This window comes from Sus scrofa, chromosome 9 (assembly GCF_054392235.1).
Source record: "Sus scrofa isolate SSC_HxYL_T2T_F1_AM1 chromosome 9, Sscrofa_HxYL_maternal_Yorkshire_Landrace_v2.0, whole genome shotgun sequence".
Taxonomy (NCBI): domain Eukaryota; kingdom Metazoa; phylum Chordata; class Mammalia; order Artiodactyla; family Suidae; genus Sus; species Sus scrofa.
Window position 1 is genome coordinate 75,535,000 of NC_139391.1, and position 18,023 is coordinate 75,553,022.

An 18,023-nucleotide genomic window follows, 5' to 3' on the forward strand; every position below is an offset into this window, starting at 1 on the left:
GCTCAGGTTTGAAGTTTACACATAAAAGATGCTGTTGGGGTAGAAACAAGTGCAGTCATTCCCCTTCTGCTTTGCCTACATCATTGCTACCAAGGCGAGTTAGCATCAAGCACCGAAGTGCAAAGCACCCATGGGAGTGAATCAAATTATCAATCATCTTAGGAAGTTTGATAGTGCTGTGCTGTGGAACAGGATTTCCCATGTGGCTCAGTAGTAATGAACCCGACTAGTATCCATGAGGTTGCAGGTTCAATCCCTGGCCCGGCACAGTGGGTTGGGGATCTGATGTTACTTTGCTGTGGTGTAGGCTGGTGGTTGCAGCTCTGATTTGACCCCTCACCTGGGAACTTCCAAATGTCGCACATATGGCCCTAAAAAAAAAAAGCAAAAAAAAAAAATCTGATTTCAGACCTGAGATGATTATTTTGCAGACATTCGAAGGAATCAGGAGTTGAGTTGGTCCTATCTCTGTCAGTCATTCTTGAGGAACTGTGGATAATTGGAGACACATTAGCAGCCTTGAGATGTCCAGATGTTCACAGAAAAATATGGAAATGGTGCGACCTTCCATTGCATGCCCTTCTCCTTCCCCCTCCTCCAGTGGAAAATTTTTCAACAAGAGTCTCACTCAGATGATTTTTGAGTAAATCAAAATAGAAAACACATTCGTGATCTAGGAGCTCATAAAAAAGTTATGTCATACCTAAATAACCTTAATTCTTCTTTTGGATGAGATTATTAAGCTAGTGGACTGAAATACTGTAGCTGTTGGCTATCTGCTTGTTTCAAACATGGGTCAACGTTCTGATTATGTCCTTGTAGGTAAGAGAGCCTTAGGCAGCTGAGTAATAGGTTGTTTCTGGTGGTGTGTTTAAAACTGGTTCGTAAGACCGGTAGGGTTTCTAGTACCTCTTTTACATGGTAAAGGATCAACTCATTTGTTCACCACTGAGTCCTAACCATGTCAGATGCAGAATTTCTAGCATAGTTCAACAGTAGAGGCAGAAAGTCAGAGCAGTGGTCTGTGACAGAGTGGCCATGGAGAGGAAGGGCGGGATTAGAGAGTTTGCAGGTGACAAGGGAAGGAGGGAGAGGAGAGAGAGAAAGAGAAGACAGTCATTGAAGCCAGGTCCCCAGAAAGGTATGTGGGGTGGGTGTCAAGAGTGTAGTGTCAGAGCACTGCCCTGGATCTCATCGTGTTCAGGGTTTCCATTCCTGCCTCAGCTAAGGACGCACAGGAGGATGGGTGCCCGGAGCTTGTCAAAAACAAAAAGGAAATTTAGAGCAGACCTGAGAAGCATTAATGTTTGGTTGCTGCTGACAAGCTGGAATCTTATATAGGATGCAGGAAACTCCTGAAATCATGTTTAGAAAGTGAATTATTAGGCATAGGGCAAGTCAGAGATATTGTGATTGCCAGGCCTGTGAGGGAACTCAGGGATTCTAATCATTGGCAAGATCCATGAGTTAATAGTATTTTGTGACTATCATAATTGGCCTAAGCATGCATTCAATATTGATAGTCACAAAATACCATTCATTCATGGATCTTGATCATTATGGCTGCACTCATGGCATATGGAGGTTCCCAGGGCAGGGATTGAATCTGAGCCACAGCTGTGACAACATCAGATCCTTTAACCCATTGGGCTGGGCCCAGGGATAGGACTCATGCCTCCCGCAGTGACCCAAGCTGCTGTGTTCAGATTCTTAACCACAGTGGGAACTTCCCAAGAATTTTTAAGCATTTGTTTTTATGTGTTCTCTGAACTTTTTTATGACAAGCAAATAGCCTGAAAATCTTGAAGAATATGGATGTTTAAAATTCCTTTTTAACACAGTGATTCTCAATCCTGGTTACGTTTTACAGTCCCACGATGTTTAGATCGTGGAATGTTATGCAATCAGATGCTAGGACCCTGCCCTACACCGGTTAAATCAGGAGTGGGGCCAGGAGTGGGTATGCTTTAAAGCCCTCCAGTTGATTCTAAAATGTGAATTTGGATTTTTTTTTTTTTTTTTTTTTTTTGGTCTTTTTAGGGCCGCACCCATGTCATATGGAAGTTCCCAAGCTAGGGGTTGAATCAGAGCTGTAGCTGCCACCGTATACCATGGCTCATGGCAACGCTGGCTCCTTAACCCGCTGAGTGAGGCCAGGGATTGAACCCATGTCCTCACGGCTACTAGCTGGGTTCATTCCCCCTGAGCCACAACGGGAACTCCAGTTGATTTTAGAATGTAGCCAGGGTTGAGAACCTTAGTCTTCTTGTGTAGCTGCAGAGGCTTTGCCTAATGTGCCAGGGCAGCTATGCTGAGCTGTAGCCAAAAGAGCAGCCCCTGTTCCTCCTGCTTCCAGGAGGCCATCAGAACAGAATCTTCTCTTCCTCATGCCACTATTTACCACATGTGCTCCTGGTATGAGACACCCTGATGATCTCTTAGATCTCACCCCTGTATCTCTCACTCTTTTTCCTACCCTGGTCCTCTCCTCTATCCTGTAGGCTCTTTTCATGTTGTCTAGATCTAGAGTATCATTCTCTGATCGACAGAGAGATACTGTAGATACCTCTACCTCTCTCTCAGTGTTTTCTTTACTCCTGCTTCAACAGAACACTGGCTCTCTCTTGAGGCTATTACTTCCCTCAAAGTCCTTCAGATGACTCCCAGGTTTTTACATCTTGCCTAGATTTTTATCCTGGATCCAGACCCCTAAGTACCAGTGCTTCCCTTGTGTCTCCTTTTGAACATTTGTAGACTAAGATCCCTTTGAACACTTGTAGACTAAGATCCTCCCAAAGAGGACTCTTGCTTCTATGTCTACATCGCCTCTTCTTTAGTCTCCCTTGACTTAGTACACGCACCTCCATCTACTAGACCCCGAAGTCAGGATGTTTAGAGTCATCCTTTACCACGTGTCCTGCACCTGATCCAGTTTCGCCTAAAAAGCCTGTTGATTCTGTCTGAAGAATATTAATTTCCTTTTCCCCATTGCTCTTCCCAACACCCTGGCCTTGGCGACCCCCGTCTTCCTCCTGGACCACGGCATTAGCTTCCCAAATCCCTCCTCACTCCCACCCTCGTGCTCCTGTGGGCTCTTCTCCACACCATAGTGAGAAAGTGGCAGACACGTAATTTAACTATACTGTCCCTTTGCTTAAGATTCCCCAGTAGGTTTTTTTTCTTAATCAGTTTTTTTTTTTCTGTAGCTCTAAGAACCTCTGGTCTGACTCTATGGTCCCTCTCTCCCCAATCCTCTCTCCTACTCTCCACTGGCCAACAAGCTCCAGCTGCCCTTTCATTCGTATATTTTTGTTTAATACACTGGGCTCTTCTGCTTTTATACAGGTTGTTCCATCTGCCTGGACTGTTCTTTGCTTCCTCTTTTGTATTTTTTGTTTCAGCTTAAATGTCTCATTTTCAGAGAATCCTTCCCTAGCTGTCTAATCTAAAATAGGTTCTTCTTTTTCTTCATTGTAGTGTAGTTGATTTACAGTGTTTCAGATGTATAGCAAAATGACATATATATATAGTTTTTCTTTATCAGATTCTTCTCCATTATAAGTTATTACAAGATACTGAATATAGTTCTCTGTGCCCTACACTATGTCCTTGTTGTTTGTCTGTTTTGTATATAGTAGTGGGTATCTGTTAATCTTAAATTTCCAAGATATCTCTTCCCCCCTTTCCCCTTTGGTAACCATAAGTTTGTTTTCTCTGTCTGTCTGTGTCTGTTTTTTTTTGTTTTATTTTGTTTTTTTGGTCTTTTTGTCTTTTTAGGGCTGCACCTGCGGCATATGGAGGTTCCGGACTAGGGGTCCACTCGGTGCTGCAGCCACCAGCCTATGCCAGAGCCACAGCTACACATGAGCCGAGACTTGTCTGTGACCTACACCACAGCTCACAGCAACGCTGGATCCTTAACCCCCTGAGCGAGGCCAGGGATCGAACCCGAGTCCTCATGGATGCTAGTAGGGTTCGCTAACTACTGAGCCATGATGGGAACTCCAGTCTGTGTCTGTTTTATAAATAAGTTCATTTGTATAATTAAAATAGGTTCTTTATCTTTTTTATGACATACTGTGATTTTCCTTCATTATGTTTATCCTTATTCATATTCATGTGTTTTTTGTAATTTTTAAAGAACTTATTATGGAAAATTAAGTTTTTGATAAACCCTCATGATCCCATCACCAGATTTCCAACATTGACAACCAATGTCTAGTCTTGTTTCATCTACATTTATTCCTCCCAGTTAATTGGAAAGAAATCCCGAACATCACATTATTTCATCCTATATTTTTTCTTTAGGGAGTTCCCGTCGTGGCGCAGTGGTTAACGAATCCGACTAGGAACCATGAGGTTGTGGGTTCGGTCCCTGCCCTTGCTCAGTGGGTTAATGATCCGGCGTTGCCATGAGCTGTGGTGTAGGTTGCAGACGCGGCTCAGATCCCTCGTTGCTGTGGCTCTGGTGTAGGTGGGCAGCTACAGCTCCGATTGGACCCCTAGCCTGGGAACCTCCATATGCCGCAGGAGCGGCCCAAAGAAATAGCAAAAAGACAAAAAAAAAAAAAAAAAAAAAAAAAGATGGAGACTCTTATTTTAAAACGTATAACCGCAACATCATTATCATGTGTAAATAATTTGATGCTTGCTTTAGCATCAAATTATAGTCAGTGTTAAACTTTGTTGGGGGAGTTCCCGTTGTGGCTCATCGGAAATGAATCCGACTAGGAACCATGTGGTTGCAGGTTCGATCCCTGGGCTTGCTCAGGGGGTTAAGGATCTGGCGTTGCCATGAGCTGTGGTGTAGGTCGCAGATTTGGCTCAGATCTGGTGTTGCTGTGGCTGTGGCATAGGCTGGCAGCTGTAGCTCAATTTGACCCCAGCCTGGGAACCTCCATATGCCATGGGCACGGCCCTTAAAAAAAAAAAGAAAGTTATAAGCACCAAGAAAAAAAAAAAAAACTGATAAGGTAAATGCTTGATATATTCTCTTTATTAATGGTTTTAAAACTAATGGGATAATTCAGTAGTACTCTCTGTGACTCTTAAGTTTTTTTAAAAAAGTCTCATTATAAGCGTATTGATTTAAACATATTTCATACTTTTCAATCACAGGTATGAGTTTAATGATGCTTAAATTGTCCCATCTTTGACAAGCAAGTGCCTCTGCCTCTCCTTGATGGGTGTCAGCTGTCTTTGTAGTTACATGTTTTACATCTGTTTCCTTCTTGAGACATAAGTTCGGGGAGCACATCTGGGCTGTTTGTTCTTTATCCCAAGCACAGAATTATACTCTCTCAATTAGTATTTATTGAACAGGAGGCAGGATATTACAACTTAATTAAGTGCAGGACTGTTTGTGGAAGAGCATTTAGCTTACTTAATCTTTGTGGACTCAGAACTTGAATCAGAGAAAAGTTACAGGAAGCAGATTGTGGCTCAACATCCCCAAATAATTTGGGTATTTTAGGGGTGTTTAGTTCCATCAGAATCTTTTGAGGGGCTGTTTTGTGCCAGGAAGTTGGAGAACAAAGGTAGACAGTCAAGCCAGTCAGGACTCTGTTCAGGATCTTGAATGATCATTGAAGTTAGTTATTTCTACATAGAAAGTAATAAGACTCTCAAATCTTGTGTTGACAAATTTTATTTTTGGAAAGGTGCAAGTTTAAAATGATTGAAATGTAATTATTTTCTCCCATGAACAATATTTGTCCCTCTAATTTTATGTTTCCGAGTATTATGTTTTTACATGTAATAAAACATTACGATCCAGTGTTTTATCAAATGTATAAACTTGGAATGATTGTTGATTGAGTGCACCCTTTTCTCATTGCATTAAATTTCAGACTCTGCATTGTTAGCCACGTCCTAATAAATAGCCATTATGCTATTCTCTTATAAATCTTTGGGCTTACTTTTTAAAAAAGAAATAAATTTAGCTGAAATAACTTTAGTCTTCTTTCTCTTTTCTCTGTTATATTTTGGTAAAAATTAGGGTGATGTATTATTACTGACCGATTACCTTAATATTCTAAATTTACTTAATATTCCAAATTTACATGAGATGATTTCTCATGTACACCTGGATAAAAATTGAAATTTAGATGGGGATAGCAAGGCCATGAATATTAAGTTTTTAATTTTTGAAGCATGTGATACAGTATAGTCAGCATTTTAACCACTGTCTTAAGAGGGAATTGGTAAAAGATACCTTTAAAAGATATTTTTAATGACTTTGCCTGAAATTTGTAAGTTCTGCTCAAAATATTGTCGTTGATGCACTCTAGCTTGCCGTTGTCACTCCCTCAATAGTATCTACATTTCCTTCTATTGTTTCTAAACCAATGAAGTAAGGAAATAAAAACACCGTATCGCCTTGCACTCAGTATCATGTTGCATAGCAGTTTCTCTTGAGACAGAAATCATAATAGAAGAGAGAGGCAGATTATATTAAATTTACCAGAGTATATTAAATTTCTTTTAGGTGTATTGCCTTAATTTCCTTTGTAACCTCTGGACATAATTTCTTCTAGGTGTTAGCACATGAACACTATTTTCGGAGATGACCTAGATAATATCTGTAATTTTGTTTCACTGTACTGAGTTATCTTATGAATTTGAGGTAATAATGGAATAGAAAACCTTTAGGCTTTTCTTTGAGAATTGTCTGTGAGGAACCTCTCTTTGTTTACTGTCTTTTGAACCTGGAAAATTTACCCTAAGTGGGGTGGTAGTGGTTTCCTTTATAGGATTCACAAAATGCTGAATGAACAAATGCATGAAAAAATGAATAGACTTTGTTTCTTATTCAAAACATCTCCAAATTGGAGTTCCCGGTCTTTGGTCAGTGGAAACGAATCTGACTAGCATTCATGAGGACGCAGGTTTGATCCCTGGCCTCGCTTCATAGGTTAAGAAGCCACTGTTGCCGTGAGCTGTGGTGTAGGTCAGACTTGGCTTGGATCCTGAGTTGCTGTGGCTGTGGTGTAGGCTGGCGGCTACAGCTCTGATTCGACCCCTAGCCTGGCAACCTCCGCATGCTGAGGGCGCAGCTCTAAAAAAAAAAAGAAAAAGAAAAAAAAAAACATTTTGTTTCTCTCATGCAAGATCATTTTAGTGTTTACAAACAACTTAGGGCACGCAGATCTGTGGACAGATTTCTGAAGTCGGCAGAGCTTTGGATTTGTGACTAGAACCAGCTTTAAAGCTGGAGCCACTTTAGCATGGCTCTGCCAGGACACCCAGTGTCCCTGTCTCTGTGTGTGGACAGCTGAGTTCTTGGACATCCCCTGGCTCTTCCTCCTGCTACACTTCACTGCTCTCCCCATGTGATCGGCAGGCTGAAGCAGTGACTCACTCATGCTGGGGCCTGATGTGAGCTTCATAGTGAGGCCAATCTGGGAAAGGCAGTTGTTGGAAGAATTAGAAAACAGTAAAGAATCTCTTGGAATTTCTGTCGTGGCTCAGCGGAAATGAATCCAACTAGGAACCATGAGGTGTGGGGTTCGATCCCTGGCCTTGCTCAGTGGGTTAAGGATCTGACGTTGCCGTGAGCTGTGGTGTAGGCACGGCTCAGATCCCGAGTTGCTGTGGCTCTGGCGTAGGCCAGTGGCTACAGCTTTGATTCGACCCCTAGCCTGGGAACCTCCATATGCCGCAGGAGCGGCCCAAGAAATAACAAAAAGACAAAAAAAAAAAAAAAAAAGAATCTCTGAAATTAAAACATCTTCCTGGATAGCTTAGAATGATACACAGATGTGGCAGTATCTCCAATAAAAAAGTTCTGTGGTCGTATTAACACAAAGCCTTTTTTTTTTTTTTTTTTGCTGTGTTATTTACCTGAGTTAATGTCTCTGTTGCCAATCAAGTCTTGATTGCCTTCTATTCATTAGCCTTTGATTTGATTAATAGGACTTGTGAAAGAGGAATCTTCGATGTTTTCCTGTAAACAGCTCTAATTTATTGATTCAATTTGAATTTTGTAATTATTCTAAAGAACTTAAATTGATGTTTGAAGTGTTTTCACTACTCAATAAAATAGTTTAAACCACACAGATAATTATTAGATACCATGTTCATTTTGCTTTTCATAGGATAATAGGTATCTTCTTTTGATATCTGTAAAAAAAAATGACATTTTGTTAGAGTTAGTAACTTAGAATTTGAAGGGTTTCTGGCCATATTAAAGTTTAAAAAAATATGCACCAAAGGAGACTGTTAGAAGATTTGTAATGCTATTTTTTCAAGTGGTACCTTTCCAAAATTGGAGCTAGTGGTTTAAAGTTTTTATGAGACTTAAGAACTGAGGGATTCAGTAGTTGGCAGGTGTCTAAACATGCAAAGAAAAACTAATTAAGAAAAGAGAGAGTCACAGAGACTCTTAGGTTAAAGAGCAATTTGATAATCAATATGGTTCTTAATGGGAAACAAATAAAGTAGTTGGACAAGACATAGTGATTAGCAGACTGGGCTCAGATTATTAAAGATATTGAGGGTTTTGAAGCATGTCTGTTGGATGAGAAAGGTTAATTAACAAAGCATTCTATAAATTCTAAAGTCTTAAGGAAATGGAAACTTTCTGCATCTCCATGTGTCATCAGAAACAAAGATGGGGAGGGAGTGGGACGGATTGGAAGCTTGGGGTAATAGGTGCAGACTATTGACTTTGGAATGGATAAGCAATGAGATTCTGCTGTGTAGCACTGGGAACTATGTCTAGTCACTTATGATGGAGCATGATAATGTGGAAAAAGGAATGTATACATGTATGAGTAACTGGGTCACCATGCTGTGCAGTAGAAAATTGACAGAACACCATAAACCAACTATAATGGAAAAAAATAAAAATCATTATATATGAAAAACAAAAACAAAGAGATTGCACCTTTAATTTTAATAAAGAAAATATTTAAACTAAACATGAAAGAAGATATTGAAATCTATTTATAGATTTGATATTTGACATTTTTGAAAGTAATAATTTTGATCCTTTATCAAAATTTTGATCCTTTGACTCTTAACTTACCTTGCAGGTATAAAGAAAGAAATATCAATATATTAACATTATTAATAGTCACCCAGTAAAATATTTTGAGAGTCTACTCTGTGCCAGACAAGTCTAGGCATTGGATACGTAACAGTTAACAAAATAGGAAAAGTTCCTTTGCTCTTGGAGCTAATAATCTAGTATAAATTTTAAGGAATTTTTTAGTTTCATGTGATGTCATAAATAAAATAATGTCTTTTACTGCTGTGATTATCATAACTGTAATAAATTAATAGTTGGAGGTTTAATTCATGGAGAGTTATGCTTCATAATTAGAATTCCATTAACCTGGATCTTGTTCTTTTGTGCAGTTTATCATAATAAATATGTTCAAAAATTTTTTGCGCCACAAACATAATGCACATTACTCAGTCTATGAGACGGCTTTAAGGCGTCTCTTATCTAGTTGCATTTAAAGATGTGAATGTTGGCTCAATGAACGGCTCATCTCCTTTCAGTACATTACACTACATAGTTTAACAGTCTGAGAGTGTGTTTTACGCATATAACCTTCCAAACCCACAAATTCCCTGTATTCCAGAATTCAATTCATGGTGTATGTAAGTTAATGATCTCAAGGGAACTGGAAAAGCAATGCGGGAAGAAGACTCTGTGTGTGTGTGTGTGTGTGTGTGTGTGTGTGTGTGTGTGTTTAATGGGTGAGGGGAGAGTATCTGGGAATGAAGGGAAAATTCCAAGCAGTTTTTGTAATCAGTTCCTGCCTCTTCAGGGAGCCAGTGATGAGCTCAGCCGGGCTGAGAAAATCTGTACAGATGTCTCACTGCCTGCATCCCAGCCTCCAGCCCTTCCAGAGGCCTCCCTCAGTTGTAAATGACCAAGTGAAGAGCTCAAGGTGCAGTCTCCAGTTGAACCCCATGTGAATATTAATTTTTTGCTTGCAGCTGGGTACCTAGAGCATAATCAAGATTAGACAAAATCAAGGTGATGTACTCAGGAGAGTTGCAGAGCAGCAAAGCAGCAGGCCTGTCCTCCAAGCAGAAACACAGGGGAAAATAAACACAACTCCTCACCTTGAGGAGATGGCACATCTGGAATCTTATAATCAGATGCCCTTTGATTCCTATAACCAATAATGTATTTCAAGTCGGCTTGATGAGGGGTGTCACTGGGATGGCTGGACTGTGATAAACCCCCGGACCCTTCCAGTTTTGTGTCTGTGGCAGGTTTTTTGATCAAAAACAGACCAGTTGGATGCAGTTCTTAAAAAAAAGAAAGGTATTCAAATCCTTTGTTTCAGACTTAGGCACTGGATTTTCTGCACCACATGAGTTCTTCTTTGCTGACTCCCATAACCTCTAATGAGTTTTGGTTGCAATTTAAATTGCAGCAAGAAACCATTATTTTTCTATCAGATGGGCAAAATCAATGCTTGATGACATTGTATATATAGGTAAAGAAGGAACAAGAGTTTCTATTTGCTATTGATAGTGTAAATTGGTACGGCCTCTATGGAGGATAATGTCTGTGTTCATCAGATTTAGAATTTAGAAGTACATATGTGTTTTGATCTTGCAGTTCTACCTTTAGGAATTTGTCTTACAGACATAAATTTTTACATAGATGAAATCATGTCCACAAATATTGGTGGTATCATTGTTTTAGTGACAAAAAATTGGGAATATACTATATGCCTACCAATAGAGGACTGGGGTTAAATTAAGTATACTACCCTCATGGAAAGACCGTGTGGTTTTTCAAAAGCAAGACAATTTTCTGTGAATTTATAAAGAAGTCACTAAAATACATTAAGTGATAAAAATAATATACACTGTACTCTGTATGGCATACTGTCGTGTGTGTGTGTGTGCGTGTGTGTGTGTGTGTGTGTATGTGTGTAGTATATATGAACAGTGTTAGGTGTGGCCTCAGAGGATAAAAGCTGGGTTGCTGAGGGAGGGTGTGGCAGGGAGATTTACTTTTCATTCAGTACTTTCTTAGAGCTTTTAGATTTTTTTTTTTTGTCTTTTTGCCTTTTCTAGGGCCGCTCCCATGGCATATGGAGGTTCTCAGGCTAGGGGTTGAATCAGAGCTGTAGCTGCCGGCCTCCACCACAGCTCACGGCAATGCTGGATCCTTAACCTAGTGAGCGAGGCCAGGGATTGAACCCGCAGCCTCATGATTCCTAGTGAGATTCGTTAACCACTGCACCATGACGGGAACTCCATAGCTTTTAGATTTTTAATGTGTACTTGTTTTACCTATTTTCATTAAGAAAGTATACTGGTAAGCCTAGTCAAGGTAGAAAGTAGAGCATTTAACTGGAAGACCAATAGAGATAATCATGACTTTATTTTATTAACAGAATTGATTGGATAAAAAGTTTTCTGCATCATGCATCCTTACTTTTAATTAGAGTCAAAACATATTTAGAATGTGTCTAGAAGAACCCTCTGCTTTGGATAGGTCTTGTTTAATTTGTAATAGTAAAATATTAACTTTTATTTTGATGATACTGCATTATAAAACATGATCAGATCAAATATAATTTTTGGGACTGTGGTAAAGAAAAGAGTGAAAAGGGAGGAATGGGTGATGTTAGAAAGAGAGACAGAGACAGAGAGAGACAGAGAAAGAGGGGAAAGAGTAAAGAAAGACTGAGTGTCAAGTTTCTGTCCTTGGAGATTGAATGACCTCAACTTAAGACTGAAGATGGAGATGTTTCATCAAAAGAAACAAAGGAGTTACTGGAGAAACAGAGGGAGAGTGTTGTTTTCACTGCTTGATTTTTAATTAATCTCTGAATAATTGATTGAACATGGTGTTTTTGTGAAGCACTAGTTTCATTTTGGAAAGAACTAGAGTGAATCACAGAAAACTTCAGTTAAATCTTGGACTATGCAAGTGTGAATATTTAAAGTATGAATATTTAAAGTGTGAATATTTATGATGATGATATGGGATTTCCAGCCTTACTGAAATTAATCTTGTGGTGCCATAATTGAGTCTCTGGCATTTTCAATGCAAAAATGCATAAAATATAAATTGTGAGGAAGACGTAATTGTTAATGGGAACATATTTTCATGGATTTGCATCTCATCTTTTCTTTTGTTTCTCCAGGGTAAATGGGAAGTTGGTAGCCCTGAAGGTGATCAGGCTGCAAGAAGAAGAAGGTACCCCTTTTACAGCTATCAGGGAAGGTAAGCATTTTCTCTTGTTATCTTTGCTTTTGTGTTTGCATGATGCCTGAGCTATTTAAATTTTATACACCTCTGAATATGCTGTATTTCTAAACCATATGCTTGTATTTCTAATTGAAATGTGTAAACCGAAATTTAAAAATCGGTACCTCTTAAAAAAATCAGTACCTCTTACAATCTTATCAAACCGTGTTAGATAAAATAAAACTATCCTGCTGTATACTCAGGTGTGGGGAAGAAAACTGCTGTGTGTTGATGTTGACTCTGTTACTAACTGCCTAAGGAATTGTATCTGTCTGATTTTTGTTTGCAGAACTCCAAGGCACATAATCACCTAGAATTACTCTATAGTTATGACTGTTAAGGAAAGTTCTCAAAATGTGGGGAATCATGCTATTTTGTCTTTTGTATTTCTTCTTTCTTGATGCCTTTGTTCCTATTTAGTTTATTTCCTATTGGGTTCTTTTTATTGATTTATAGGTGCTCTTTATATATTTCAGTCATTCATGTGTTTTGTTATATTTTGTCCTATTTTGTCATTTTTTTCTAAATAAGAGTGAAGTAGTATTATTAAGGCATTGAACTAAATCTAGTCTGTCACTGGTCTGATTTGTTTCCCACAACTATCATGACTTACTTTGGAGAAGTCTACTTTGTTTTCTCTTTCTTACCTTTCATTCTCCTTTTCATACCACTTCTGTTTTGTTTCTATCATCCCTGTTTAGCTGAAAATGTTCTTATAAGGTTTATCAATGATCTTATTTTCAAATCAGGTAGATACTTGTCTTATTTTATCCAGCCTTTTAGCAGATTGTACTTATTTCAAACTTTTCTTTTATGATATCAGATTTTCCAAGAAGAAAGCTTTTTTTCTTTCTCTTGTGTTGTCTCCTAAAACTGTATGGGTTTTCAGGACAGGGAAGGGCTTCTTGAATTAGCACTCCTTCCCACGTGATTTTATTCATTTCATGAGTTAAATAGCAATTATAAGGTGATGACCTACACATGACTCCCTTTTGCCAAGGCCTTGACTTTGTTTCCATCCTCACATATCCTTCTGTCCACCTGGCATTTCCTCTTGAATCCACTAATACATAAAAAGAACAATATATCACTGCTGAGTGAGGCTTATTTCAGGAATGCAAGGCTGGTTCAGCTTTCAAGTATCAGTCATTGTAGATACAAATGAACTTATTTACAAAGCAGAAATACACTCACAGACAGAAAACAAACTTATGGTTACCAAAGGAGATATTGGTGGGCAGAGTCAGGGGAGAGATAAGTTAGGACTTTAGGATTAACATATATACACTACTATATCTAAAATAGGTAAACAACAGGGACATATAGCACAGGGAATTATACTTAATATCTTATCATTACCTATAATGGAAAAGAACCTGAATGAGAAAATATACCACTTTGCTGTACACTTAAAACTAACACAACAATGTAAGTTAACTAATTATACCTCAATTTAAAAAAAATTTAAAAACACCACAAAGAACACAATTATCAAGAACAAGTATTAAAAAAAATGACTGTATAACTCATCTCAAATTTACATCCAAATGGAGCTCATAGTTGCCCCCGACATAAATCATTTTCTCCCCATATTAGTAATGGCAGCACCAGGTGATCCATCACTCCAAATCTGGCTCATGAATGAATCCTTTAAGTCACTTCTTCAAACAATATCTCATACCTGTTCACTTACTTTCTCTTTACTGCCCCCCTTGGTCCAGGGTATCATTAGTTCTTGCTTGGACTTCTGCAAAAGCTTCTTAATTGTACTCTGTTCTTTTCTTACCTGCCTGTTGTCCCTTCTCTGTTCTATAACAAAAATAATATTTAAAAAAAACCTAATCATGTTTTTAAGTTTTAAATCATGCTTATTTAACAGCCTCACTTTTAAGTACTGTCTGACAGGTTTTCCCTCAAACATGCCACAAGATTTCCTGTGTCAGCGGCTTTACGCCTGCTCTTCCCTGTGGCTGAAATTCTTTGACCTGGCTCTTCTTATATGCCAGGTGTCAATTCAGATGTCCTCTTTTCAGAGTTTTTGAGCATGTTATCTAAAATCATAGTTGACCATCATCTTTCTCTTCTTTACTAGCCATGTTACCACCCTGTTTATTGCCTTACAGTTTTTTATTGAGATCTGAAATCAATTATTTTCACTCCTCTCTACTAGTATATACTCTTAGTGAGATCAGGAACCTGAACTTATTTACTGTTATATCCTCAACATCTAACATGGTAGTATTTATTGAATGACTTAAGGAAAATCATTGAGCTAGAGTCATAAATATGACAGAGTGTTAGACACAGTCTCTGCCCTCGAGGAATTTGCCTTGAGGTGAGAAATAGAATATACGGATAATAAGTTTAGGAGTAATATAAGGAGGCATATCAATGCCAGATCATTTCTAAAAAGTGTAAGTCCTAAAGAAATTTCTCCATTAAGTCAAGGGAGGTAAGATTTCAGCTGGGTCTTGAATTAGGCATAGAGAGATAAGCATTAAAGAGCAGACTGGGAAGAAATTGCATTCCAGATGGGTTTAGACAAGGAGCTAAGACCAGGAAGTCCAATGCCTTTGCTAAGTGCAGTGAATACGAGTATTTAGGTTAGGAGTTCTCCTTAGGTGGGTGTTGGAGGGTGGGGTGGTTATTGCTCCATGGGAGGTGTTAGTGTCATCACAATAATTGGATAGTATAAAGTGGCATTTAGTGGATAGGAGCTGGGCATCCTGCAATATGTGGAGTACTCTAATACAGAGGAAGGGAATTATGATCTGAGGCCCACTTCTGGGTTTGTAAGTAAAGTTTTATTTGAATATAGCATTCCTATGTATTTATGTATTGTCTACTGCTGCTTTATTAAAATTAAGGGGTTGTGCCAGGGTGTTTGTCACCTAAAGTGTATACTGTCTGGCCCTTTTACAAAGTTTTCCACCCTCTGCTTTAATGCATATCCCATAAGCCTTTTATATCTCCTGCTGGGCATTCATGCAGGTGGAAACCTGTTTATATTTGTCTTAGGCTGTAACCCACCTATTTCACATATAAACACAAAGTATGGTCTGCACACATTTAATACATACTGAATTTTCCAGGAATATAATTACAGTGTAGATCAAAGGAAAATTATATTTTGTTTTGTTTAAAACTTTACTAAAATTTGTTCATCTTATTGGAAAATTATATACCTAGTGCCAATACTTCTTACGTTATTTAATTCATTAATATAACACTCTTGGTCAGTCTGCATTTTCAGTGGTTGTATTCATGCTGATGCTGTGTACAGATGTGAGTACCACTCTTCTGTATGTTTTCCAGTATAGTCGTACCTGACTGTATATTTAAATACATGATTTTACTACAAATTGCTTTTTATTTCTCTTTTGCATTTTAGGTACATATAGATATATATTTGAAATTTACATATTATTATTTGAAATGATAAGTATAAGTATGTAAGGATCCTATTATCTGTGGTTGCCATTTCAGAGTAGTAAAGGCATCTTTATACAATACTTGTTATGTAAAGATGGTATTTGGTCTGATGGGCTTCGAAACGACTGGCTGAGATGGAACCATGGGTTCTCATTGATTTGTGGAGGGAGGCAAGGTTAAGAGTGCTGTTGATTTGATGTTAGGGAGTAGGAGAGGGGCAGAGAGTTGCTGCGACAAGAGAGAAGCAGGAGGAAAATGAAACTGGGCAGTAGGCATGCTCTCTAGCATGTGGAGTGTGCACTGGAATTAACCAGCCTAACCTTCCTGATGGTATTGGCCCAGGTTCAAGGTTAAGAGAAAGTTCCTAATGAAATTAGAGAATCCAGTTTTGACAGTTGGGTCCATCAGCGGAAGCTCAATGAAAGAAGCAAGTGGGGTCATATTAAAGTTTTTGATAATCTGTCTGTTCATATTGTATATGAGGCAAGGCCCTTTGGGCACATGATAAACCTTGAGATAAGCTTAGGAACTGGCCCTGAGCTGTGGTTGTGTTATAGAATGCAGGCCTCTGTAGGTGGGACTTGTTTTGTGGATTAGAGAGCCTCCAAAGATTTTAGAGTTGAGTGTTTTAGGAAGGTAAATCTGATATTAGGATATGATATAGATTAGATAAGGAGGAAACTGATGAATCATTCAAAACTGTGCAGATTTGAAATTGTGAAGATCCAAGTTTATTAGAAAGCAGCAACTCCCTATGCACACTGAGGTATATGGAATGATTGGCCAACGGGGACCTGCTGTATAGCACAGAGAACTCTACCCAATAGTCTGTGATAATCTATGTGGGAAAAGAATCTGAAGAAGTATGAGTGTGTTTACATGTATAACTGAATCATTTTGTTGTACAGCAGAAATTATCACAACATTGTAAATCAACTACACTTCAATAAAACTTTAAAAATGGAAAAAAAAAAGCAGTGACTCATAGACATAGAAAACAAACATATGGTTACCAAAGGGGAAGGGGGGGAGGATAAATTAGGAGATTGGAATAAAGATATACACAGTGCTATATATAAAATAGATAACCAACAAGGAACTACTGTAGTATAGCACCAGAAACTACACTCAATATCTTGTAATATCCTGTAATAGAGATGATATTAAAAAAAAAGGTATTTCTGGGGAGTTCCCATAGTGGCACAGTGGTTAACAAATCCGACCAGGAACCATGAGGTTGTGGGTTCGATCCCTGGCCTTGCTCAGTGGGTTAAGGATCCGGCGTTGCCATGAGCTGTGGTGTAGGTCGCAAATGTGGCTTGGATCCCACTTTGCTGTGGCTCTGGTGTAGGCCAGCGGCTACAGCTCGAATTAGATCCCTAGCCTGGGAACCTCCATATGCCGTGGGAGCGGCCCTAGAAAAGGCAAAAAGACCAAAAAAAAAAAAAAAAAGGTATTTCTATATTTATATCTCTGTATCTGTGCATAACTGAATCACTTTACTGTACAGCTGAAAACAACATTGTACATCACCTCTATTTCAATAAAAATTTACAAAAAAGAAAGCAGTGACAAAAAGTGATTTTGTGGAGAAAGACATGCCAGACCTAAGTGAATTGTTGGTTATAAACGGCTTGAGAGGGAAACAATGATTTTGAGCTTGAATGAGTAAAATAGTGGTACCAGAGAGAGAAATAGTTTGTGATTGCATGGAGAATTGCTTCTAACACTTTACAGTTTGAAAGGGCTGTTTTCCAATTGAACTTTCACATTAGCCCTTGGAAGGTTTTTTTTGGGGGGGTGTAGAATTTATATTGTTTGTAGAATTCACATTGTAAATATGGAGTTGAGACTCAGAGACATTAGATGGCTTGTCCAAGAACTTGAATATTGTACCTAGACTTTCTTAGAGTATAAAACAGTGTTCATACTAACTTTGTAGGGTAGTTGGTTTGGGTTTTAGACATTGTGAGTTCAGGAGGCATCTATATGAAAATGTCTTATTGGTGATGTGGGAGTGTAGCTCGCAAGAAGTCATCGTAAGTGGTATCTGTTTAACATGGTCTTTAATGAGCTGCACAAATGGTAAGATTTTTATCAGAGAGAACTTTTGAATGAAAACAGGGAGTTAAATTGCAGGTCAGTATAGTGAGGTGAAAAGCCTCATCTTAGTCTGGAACACTGAGTTTTGAGCCTGACTTTGTTTGTCATCACCATGCTAGTTTGCTGGGGCTGCCCTAACATAGTACTGCAGAGTGAGTGGCTCAAGAACAGCAGTGTATTTTCTCATGGCTCTGGATGCTAGAGGTCATGGGTCAAGGGGTCAGGGCCCTTCTTCTGATGGGCATGAGGGAAGGAT

The 18,023-nt window shown here is 38.7% G+C and overlaps 1 protein-coding gene across 11 annotated transcripts in view; it reads left to right on the plus strand.

Annotated features, from left to right (window-relative positions):
* The window catches only part of CDK14 (cyclin dependent kinase 14), a 631,911-nt gene that overhangs the window by 186,613 nt on the left and 427,275 nt on the right, over positions 1-18,023 (plus strand). For all 11 annotated transcript variants that reach the window (XR_014815748.1, XR_014815749.1, XM_021102363.2 and 8 more), the window contains one exon: positions 12,129-12,208. Coding sequence is in view for 9 of the 11 variants with exons in the window: in XM_021102363.2 (XP_020958022.1) it covers positions 12,129-12,208 (80 nt within the window). In the remaining 2 variants the exon portion in view is untranslated. The remainder of the gene's footprint in view (positions 1-12,128; positions 12,209-18,023) is intronic.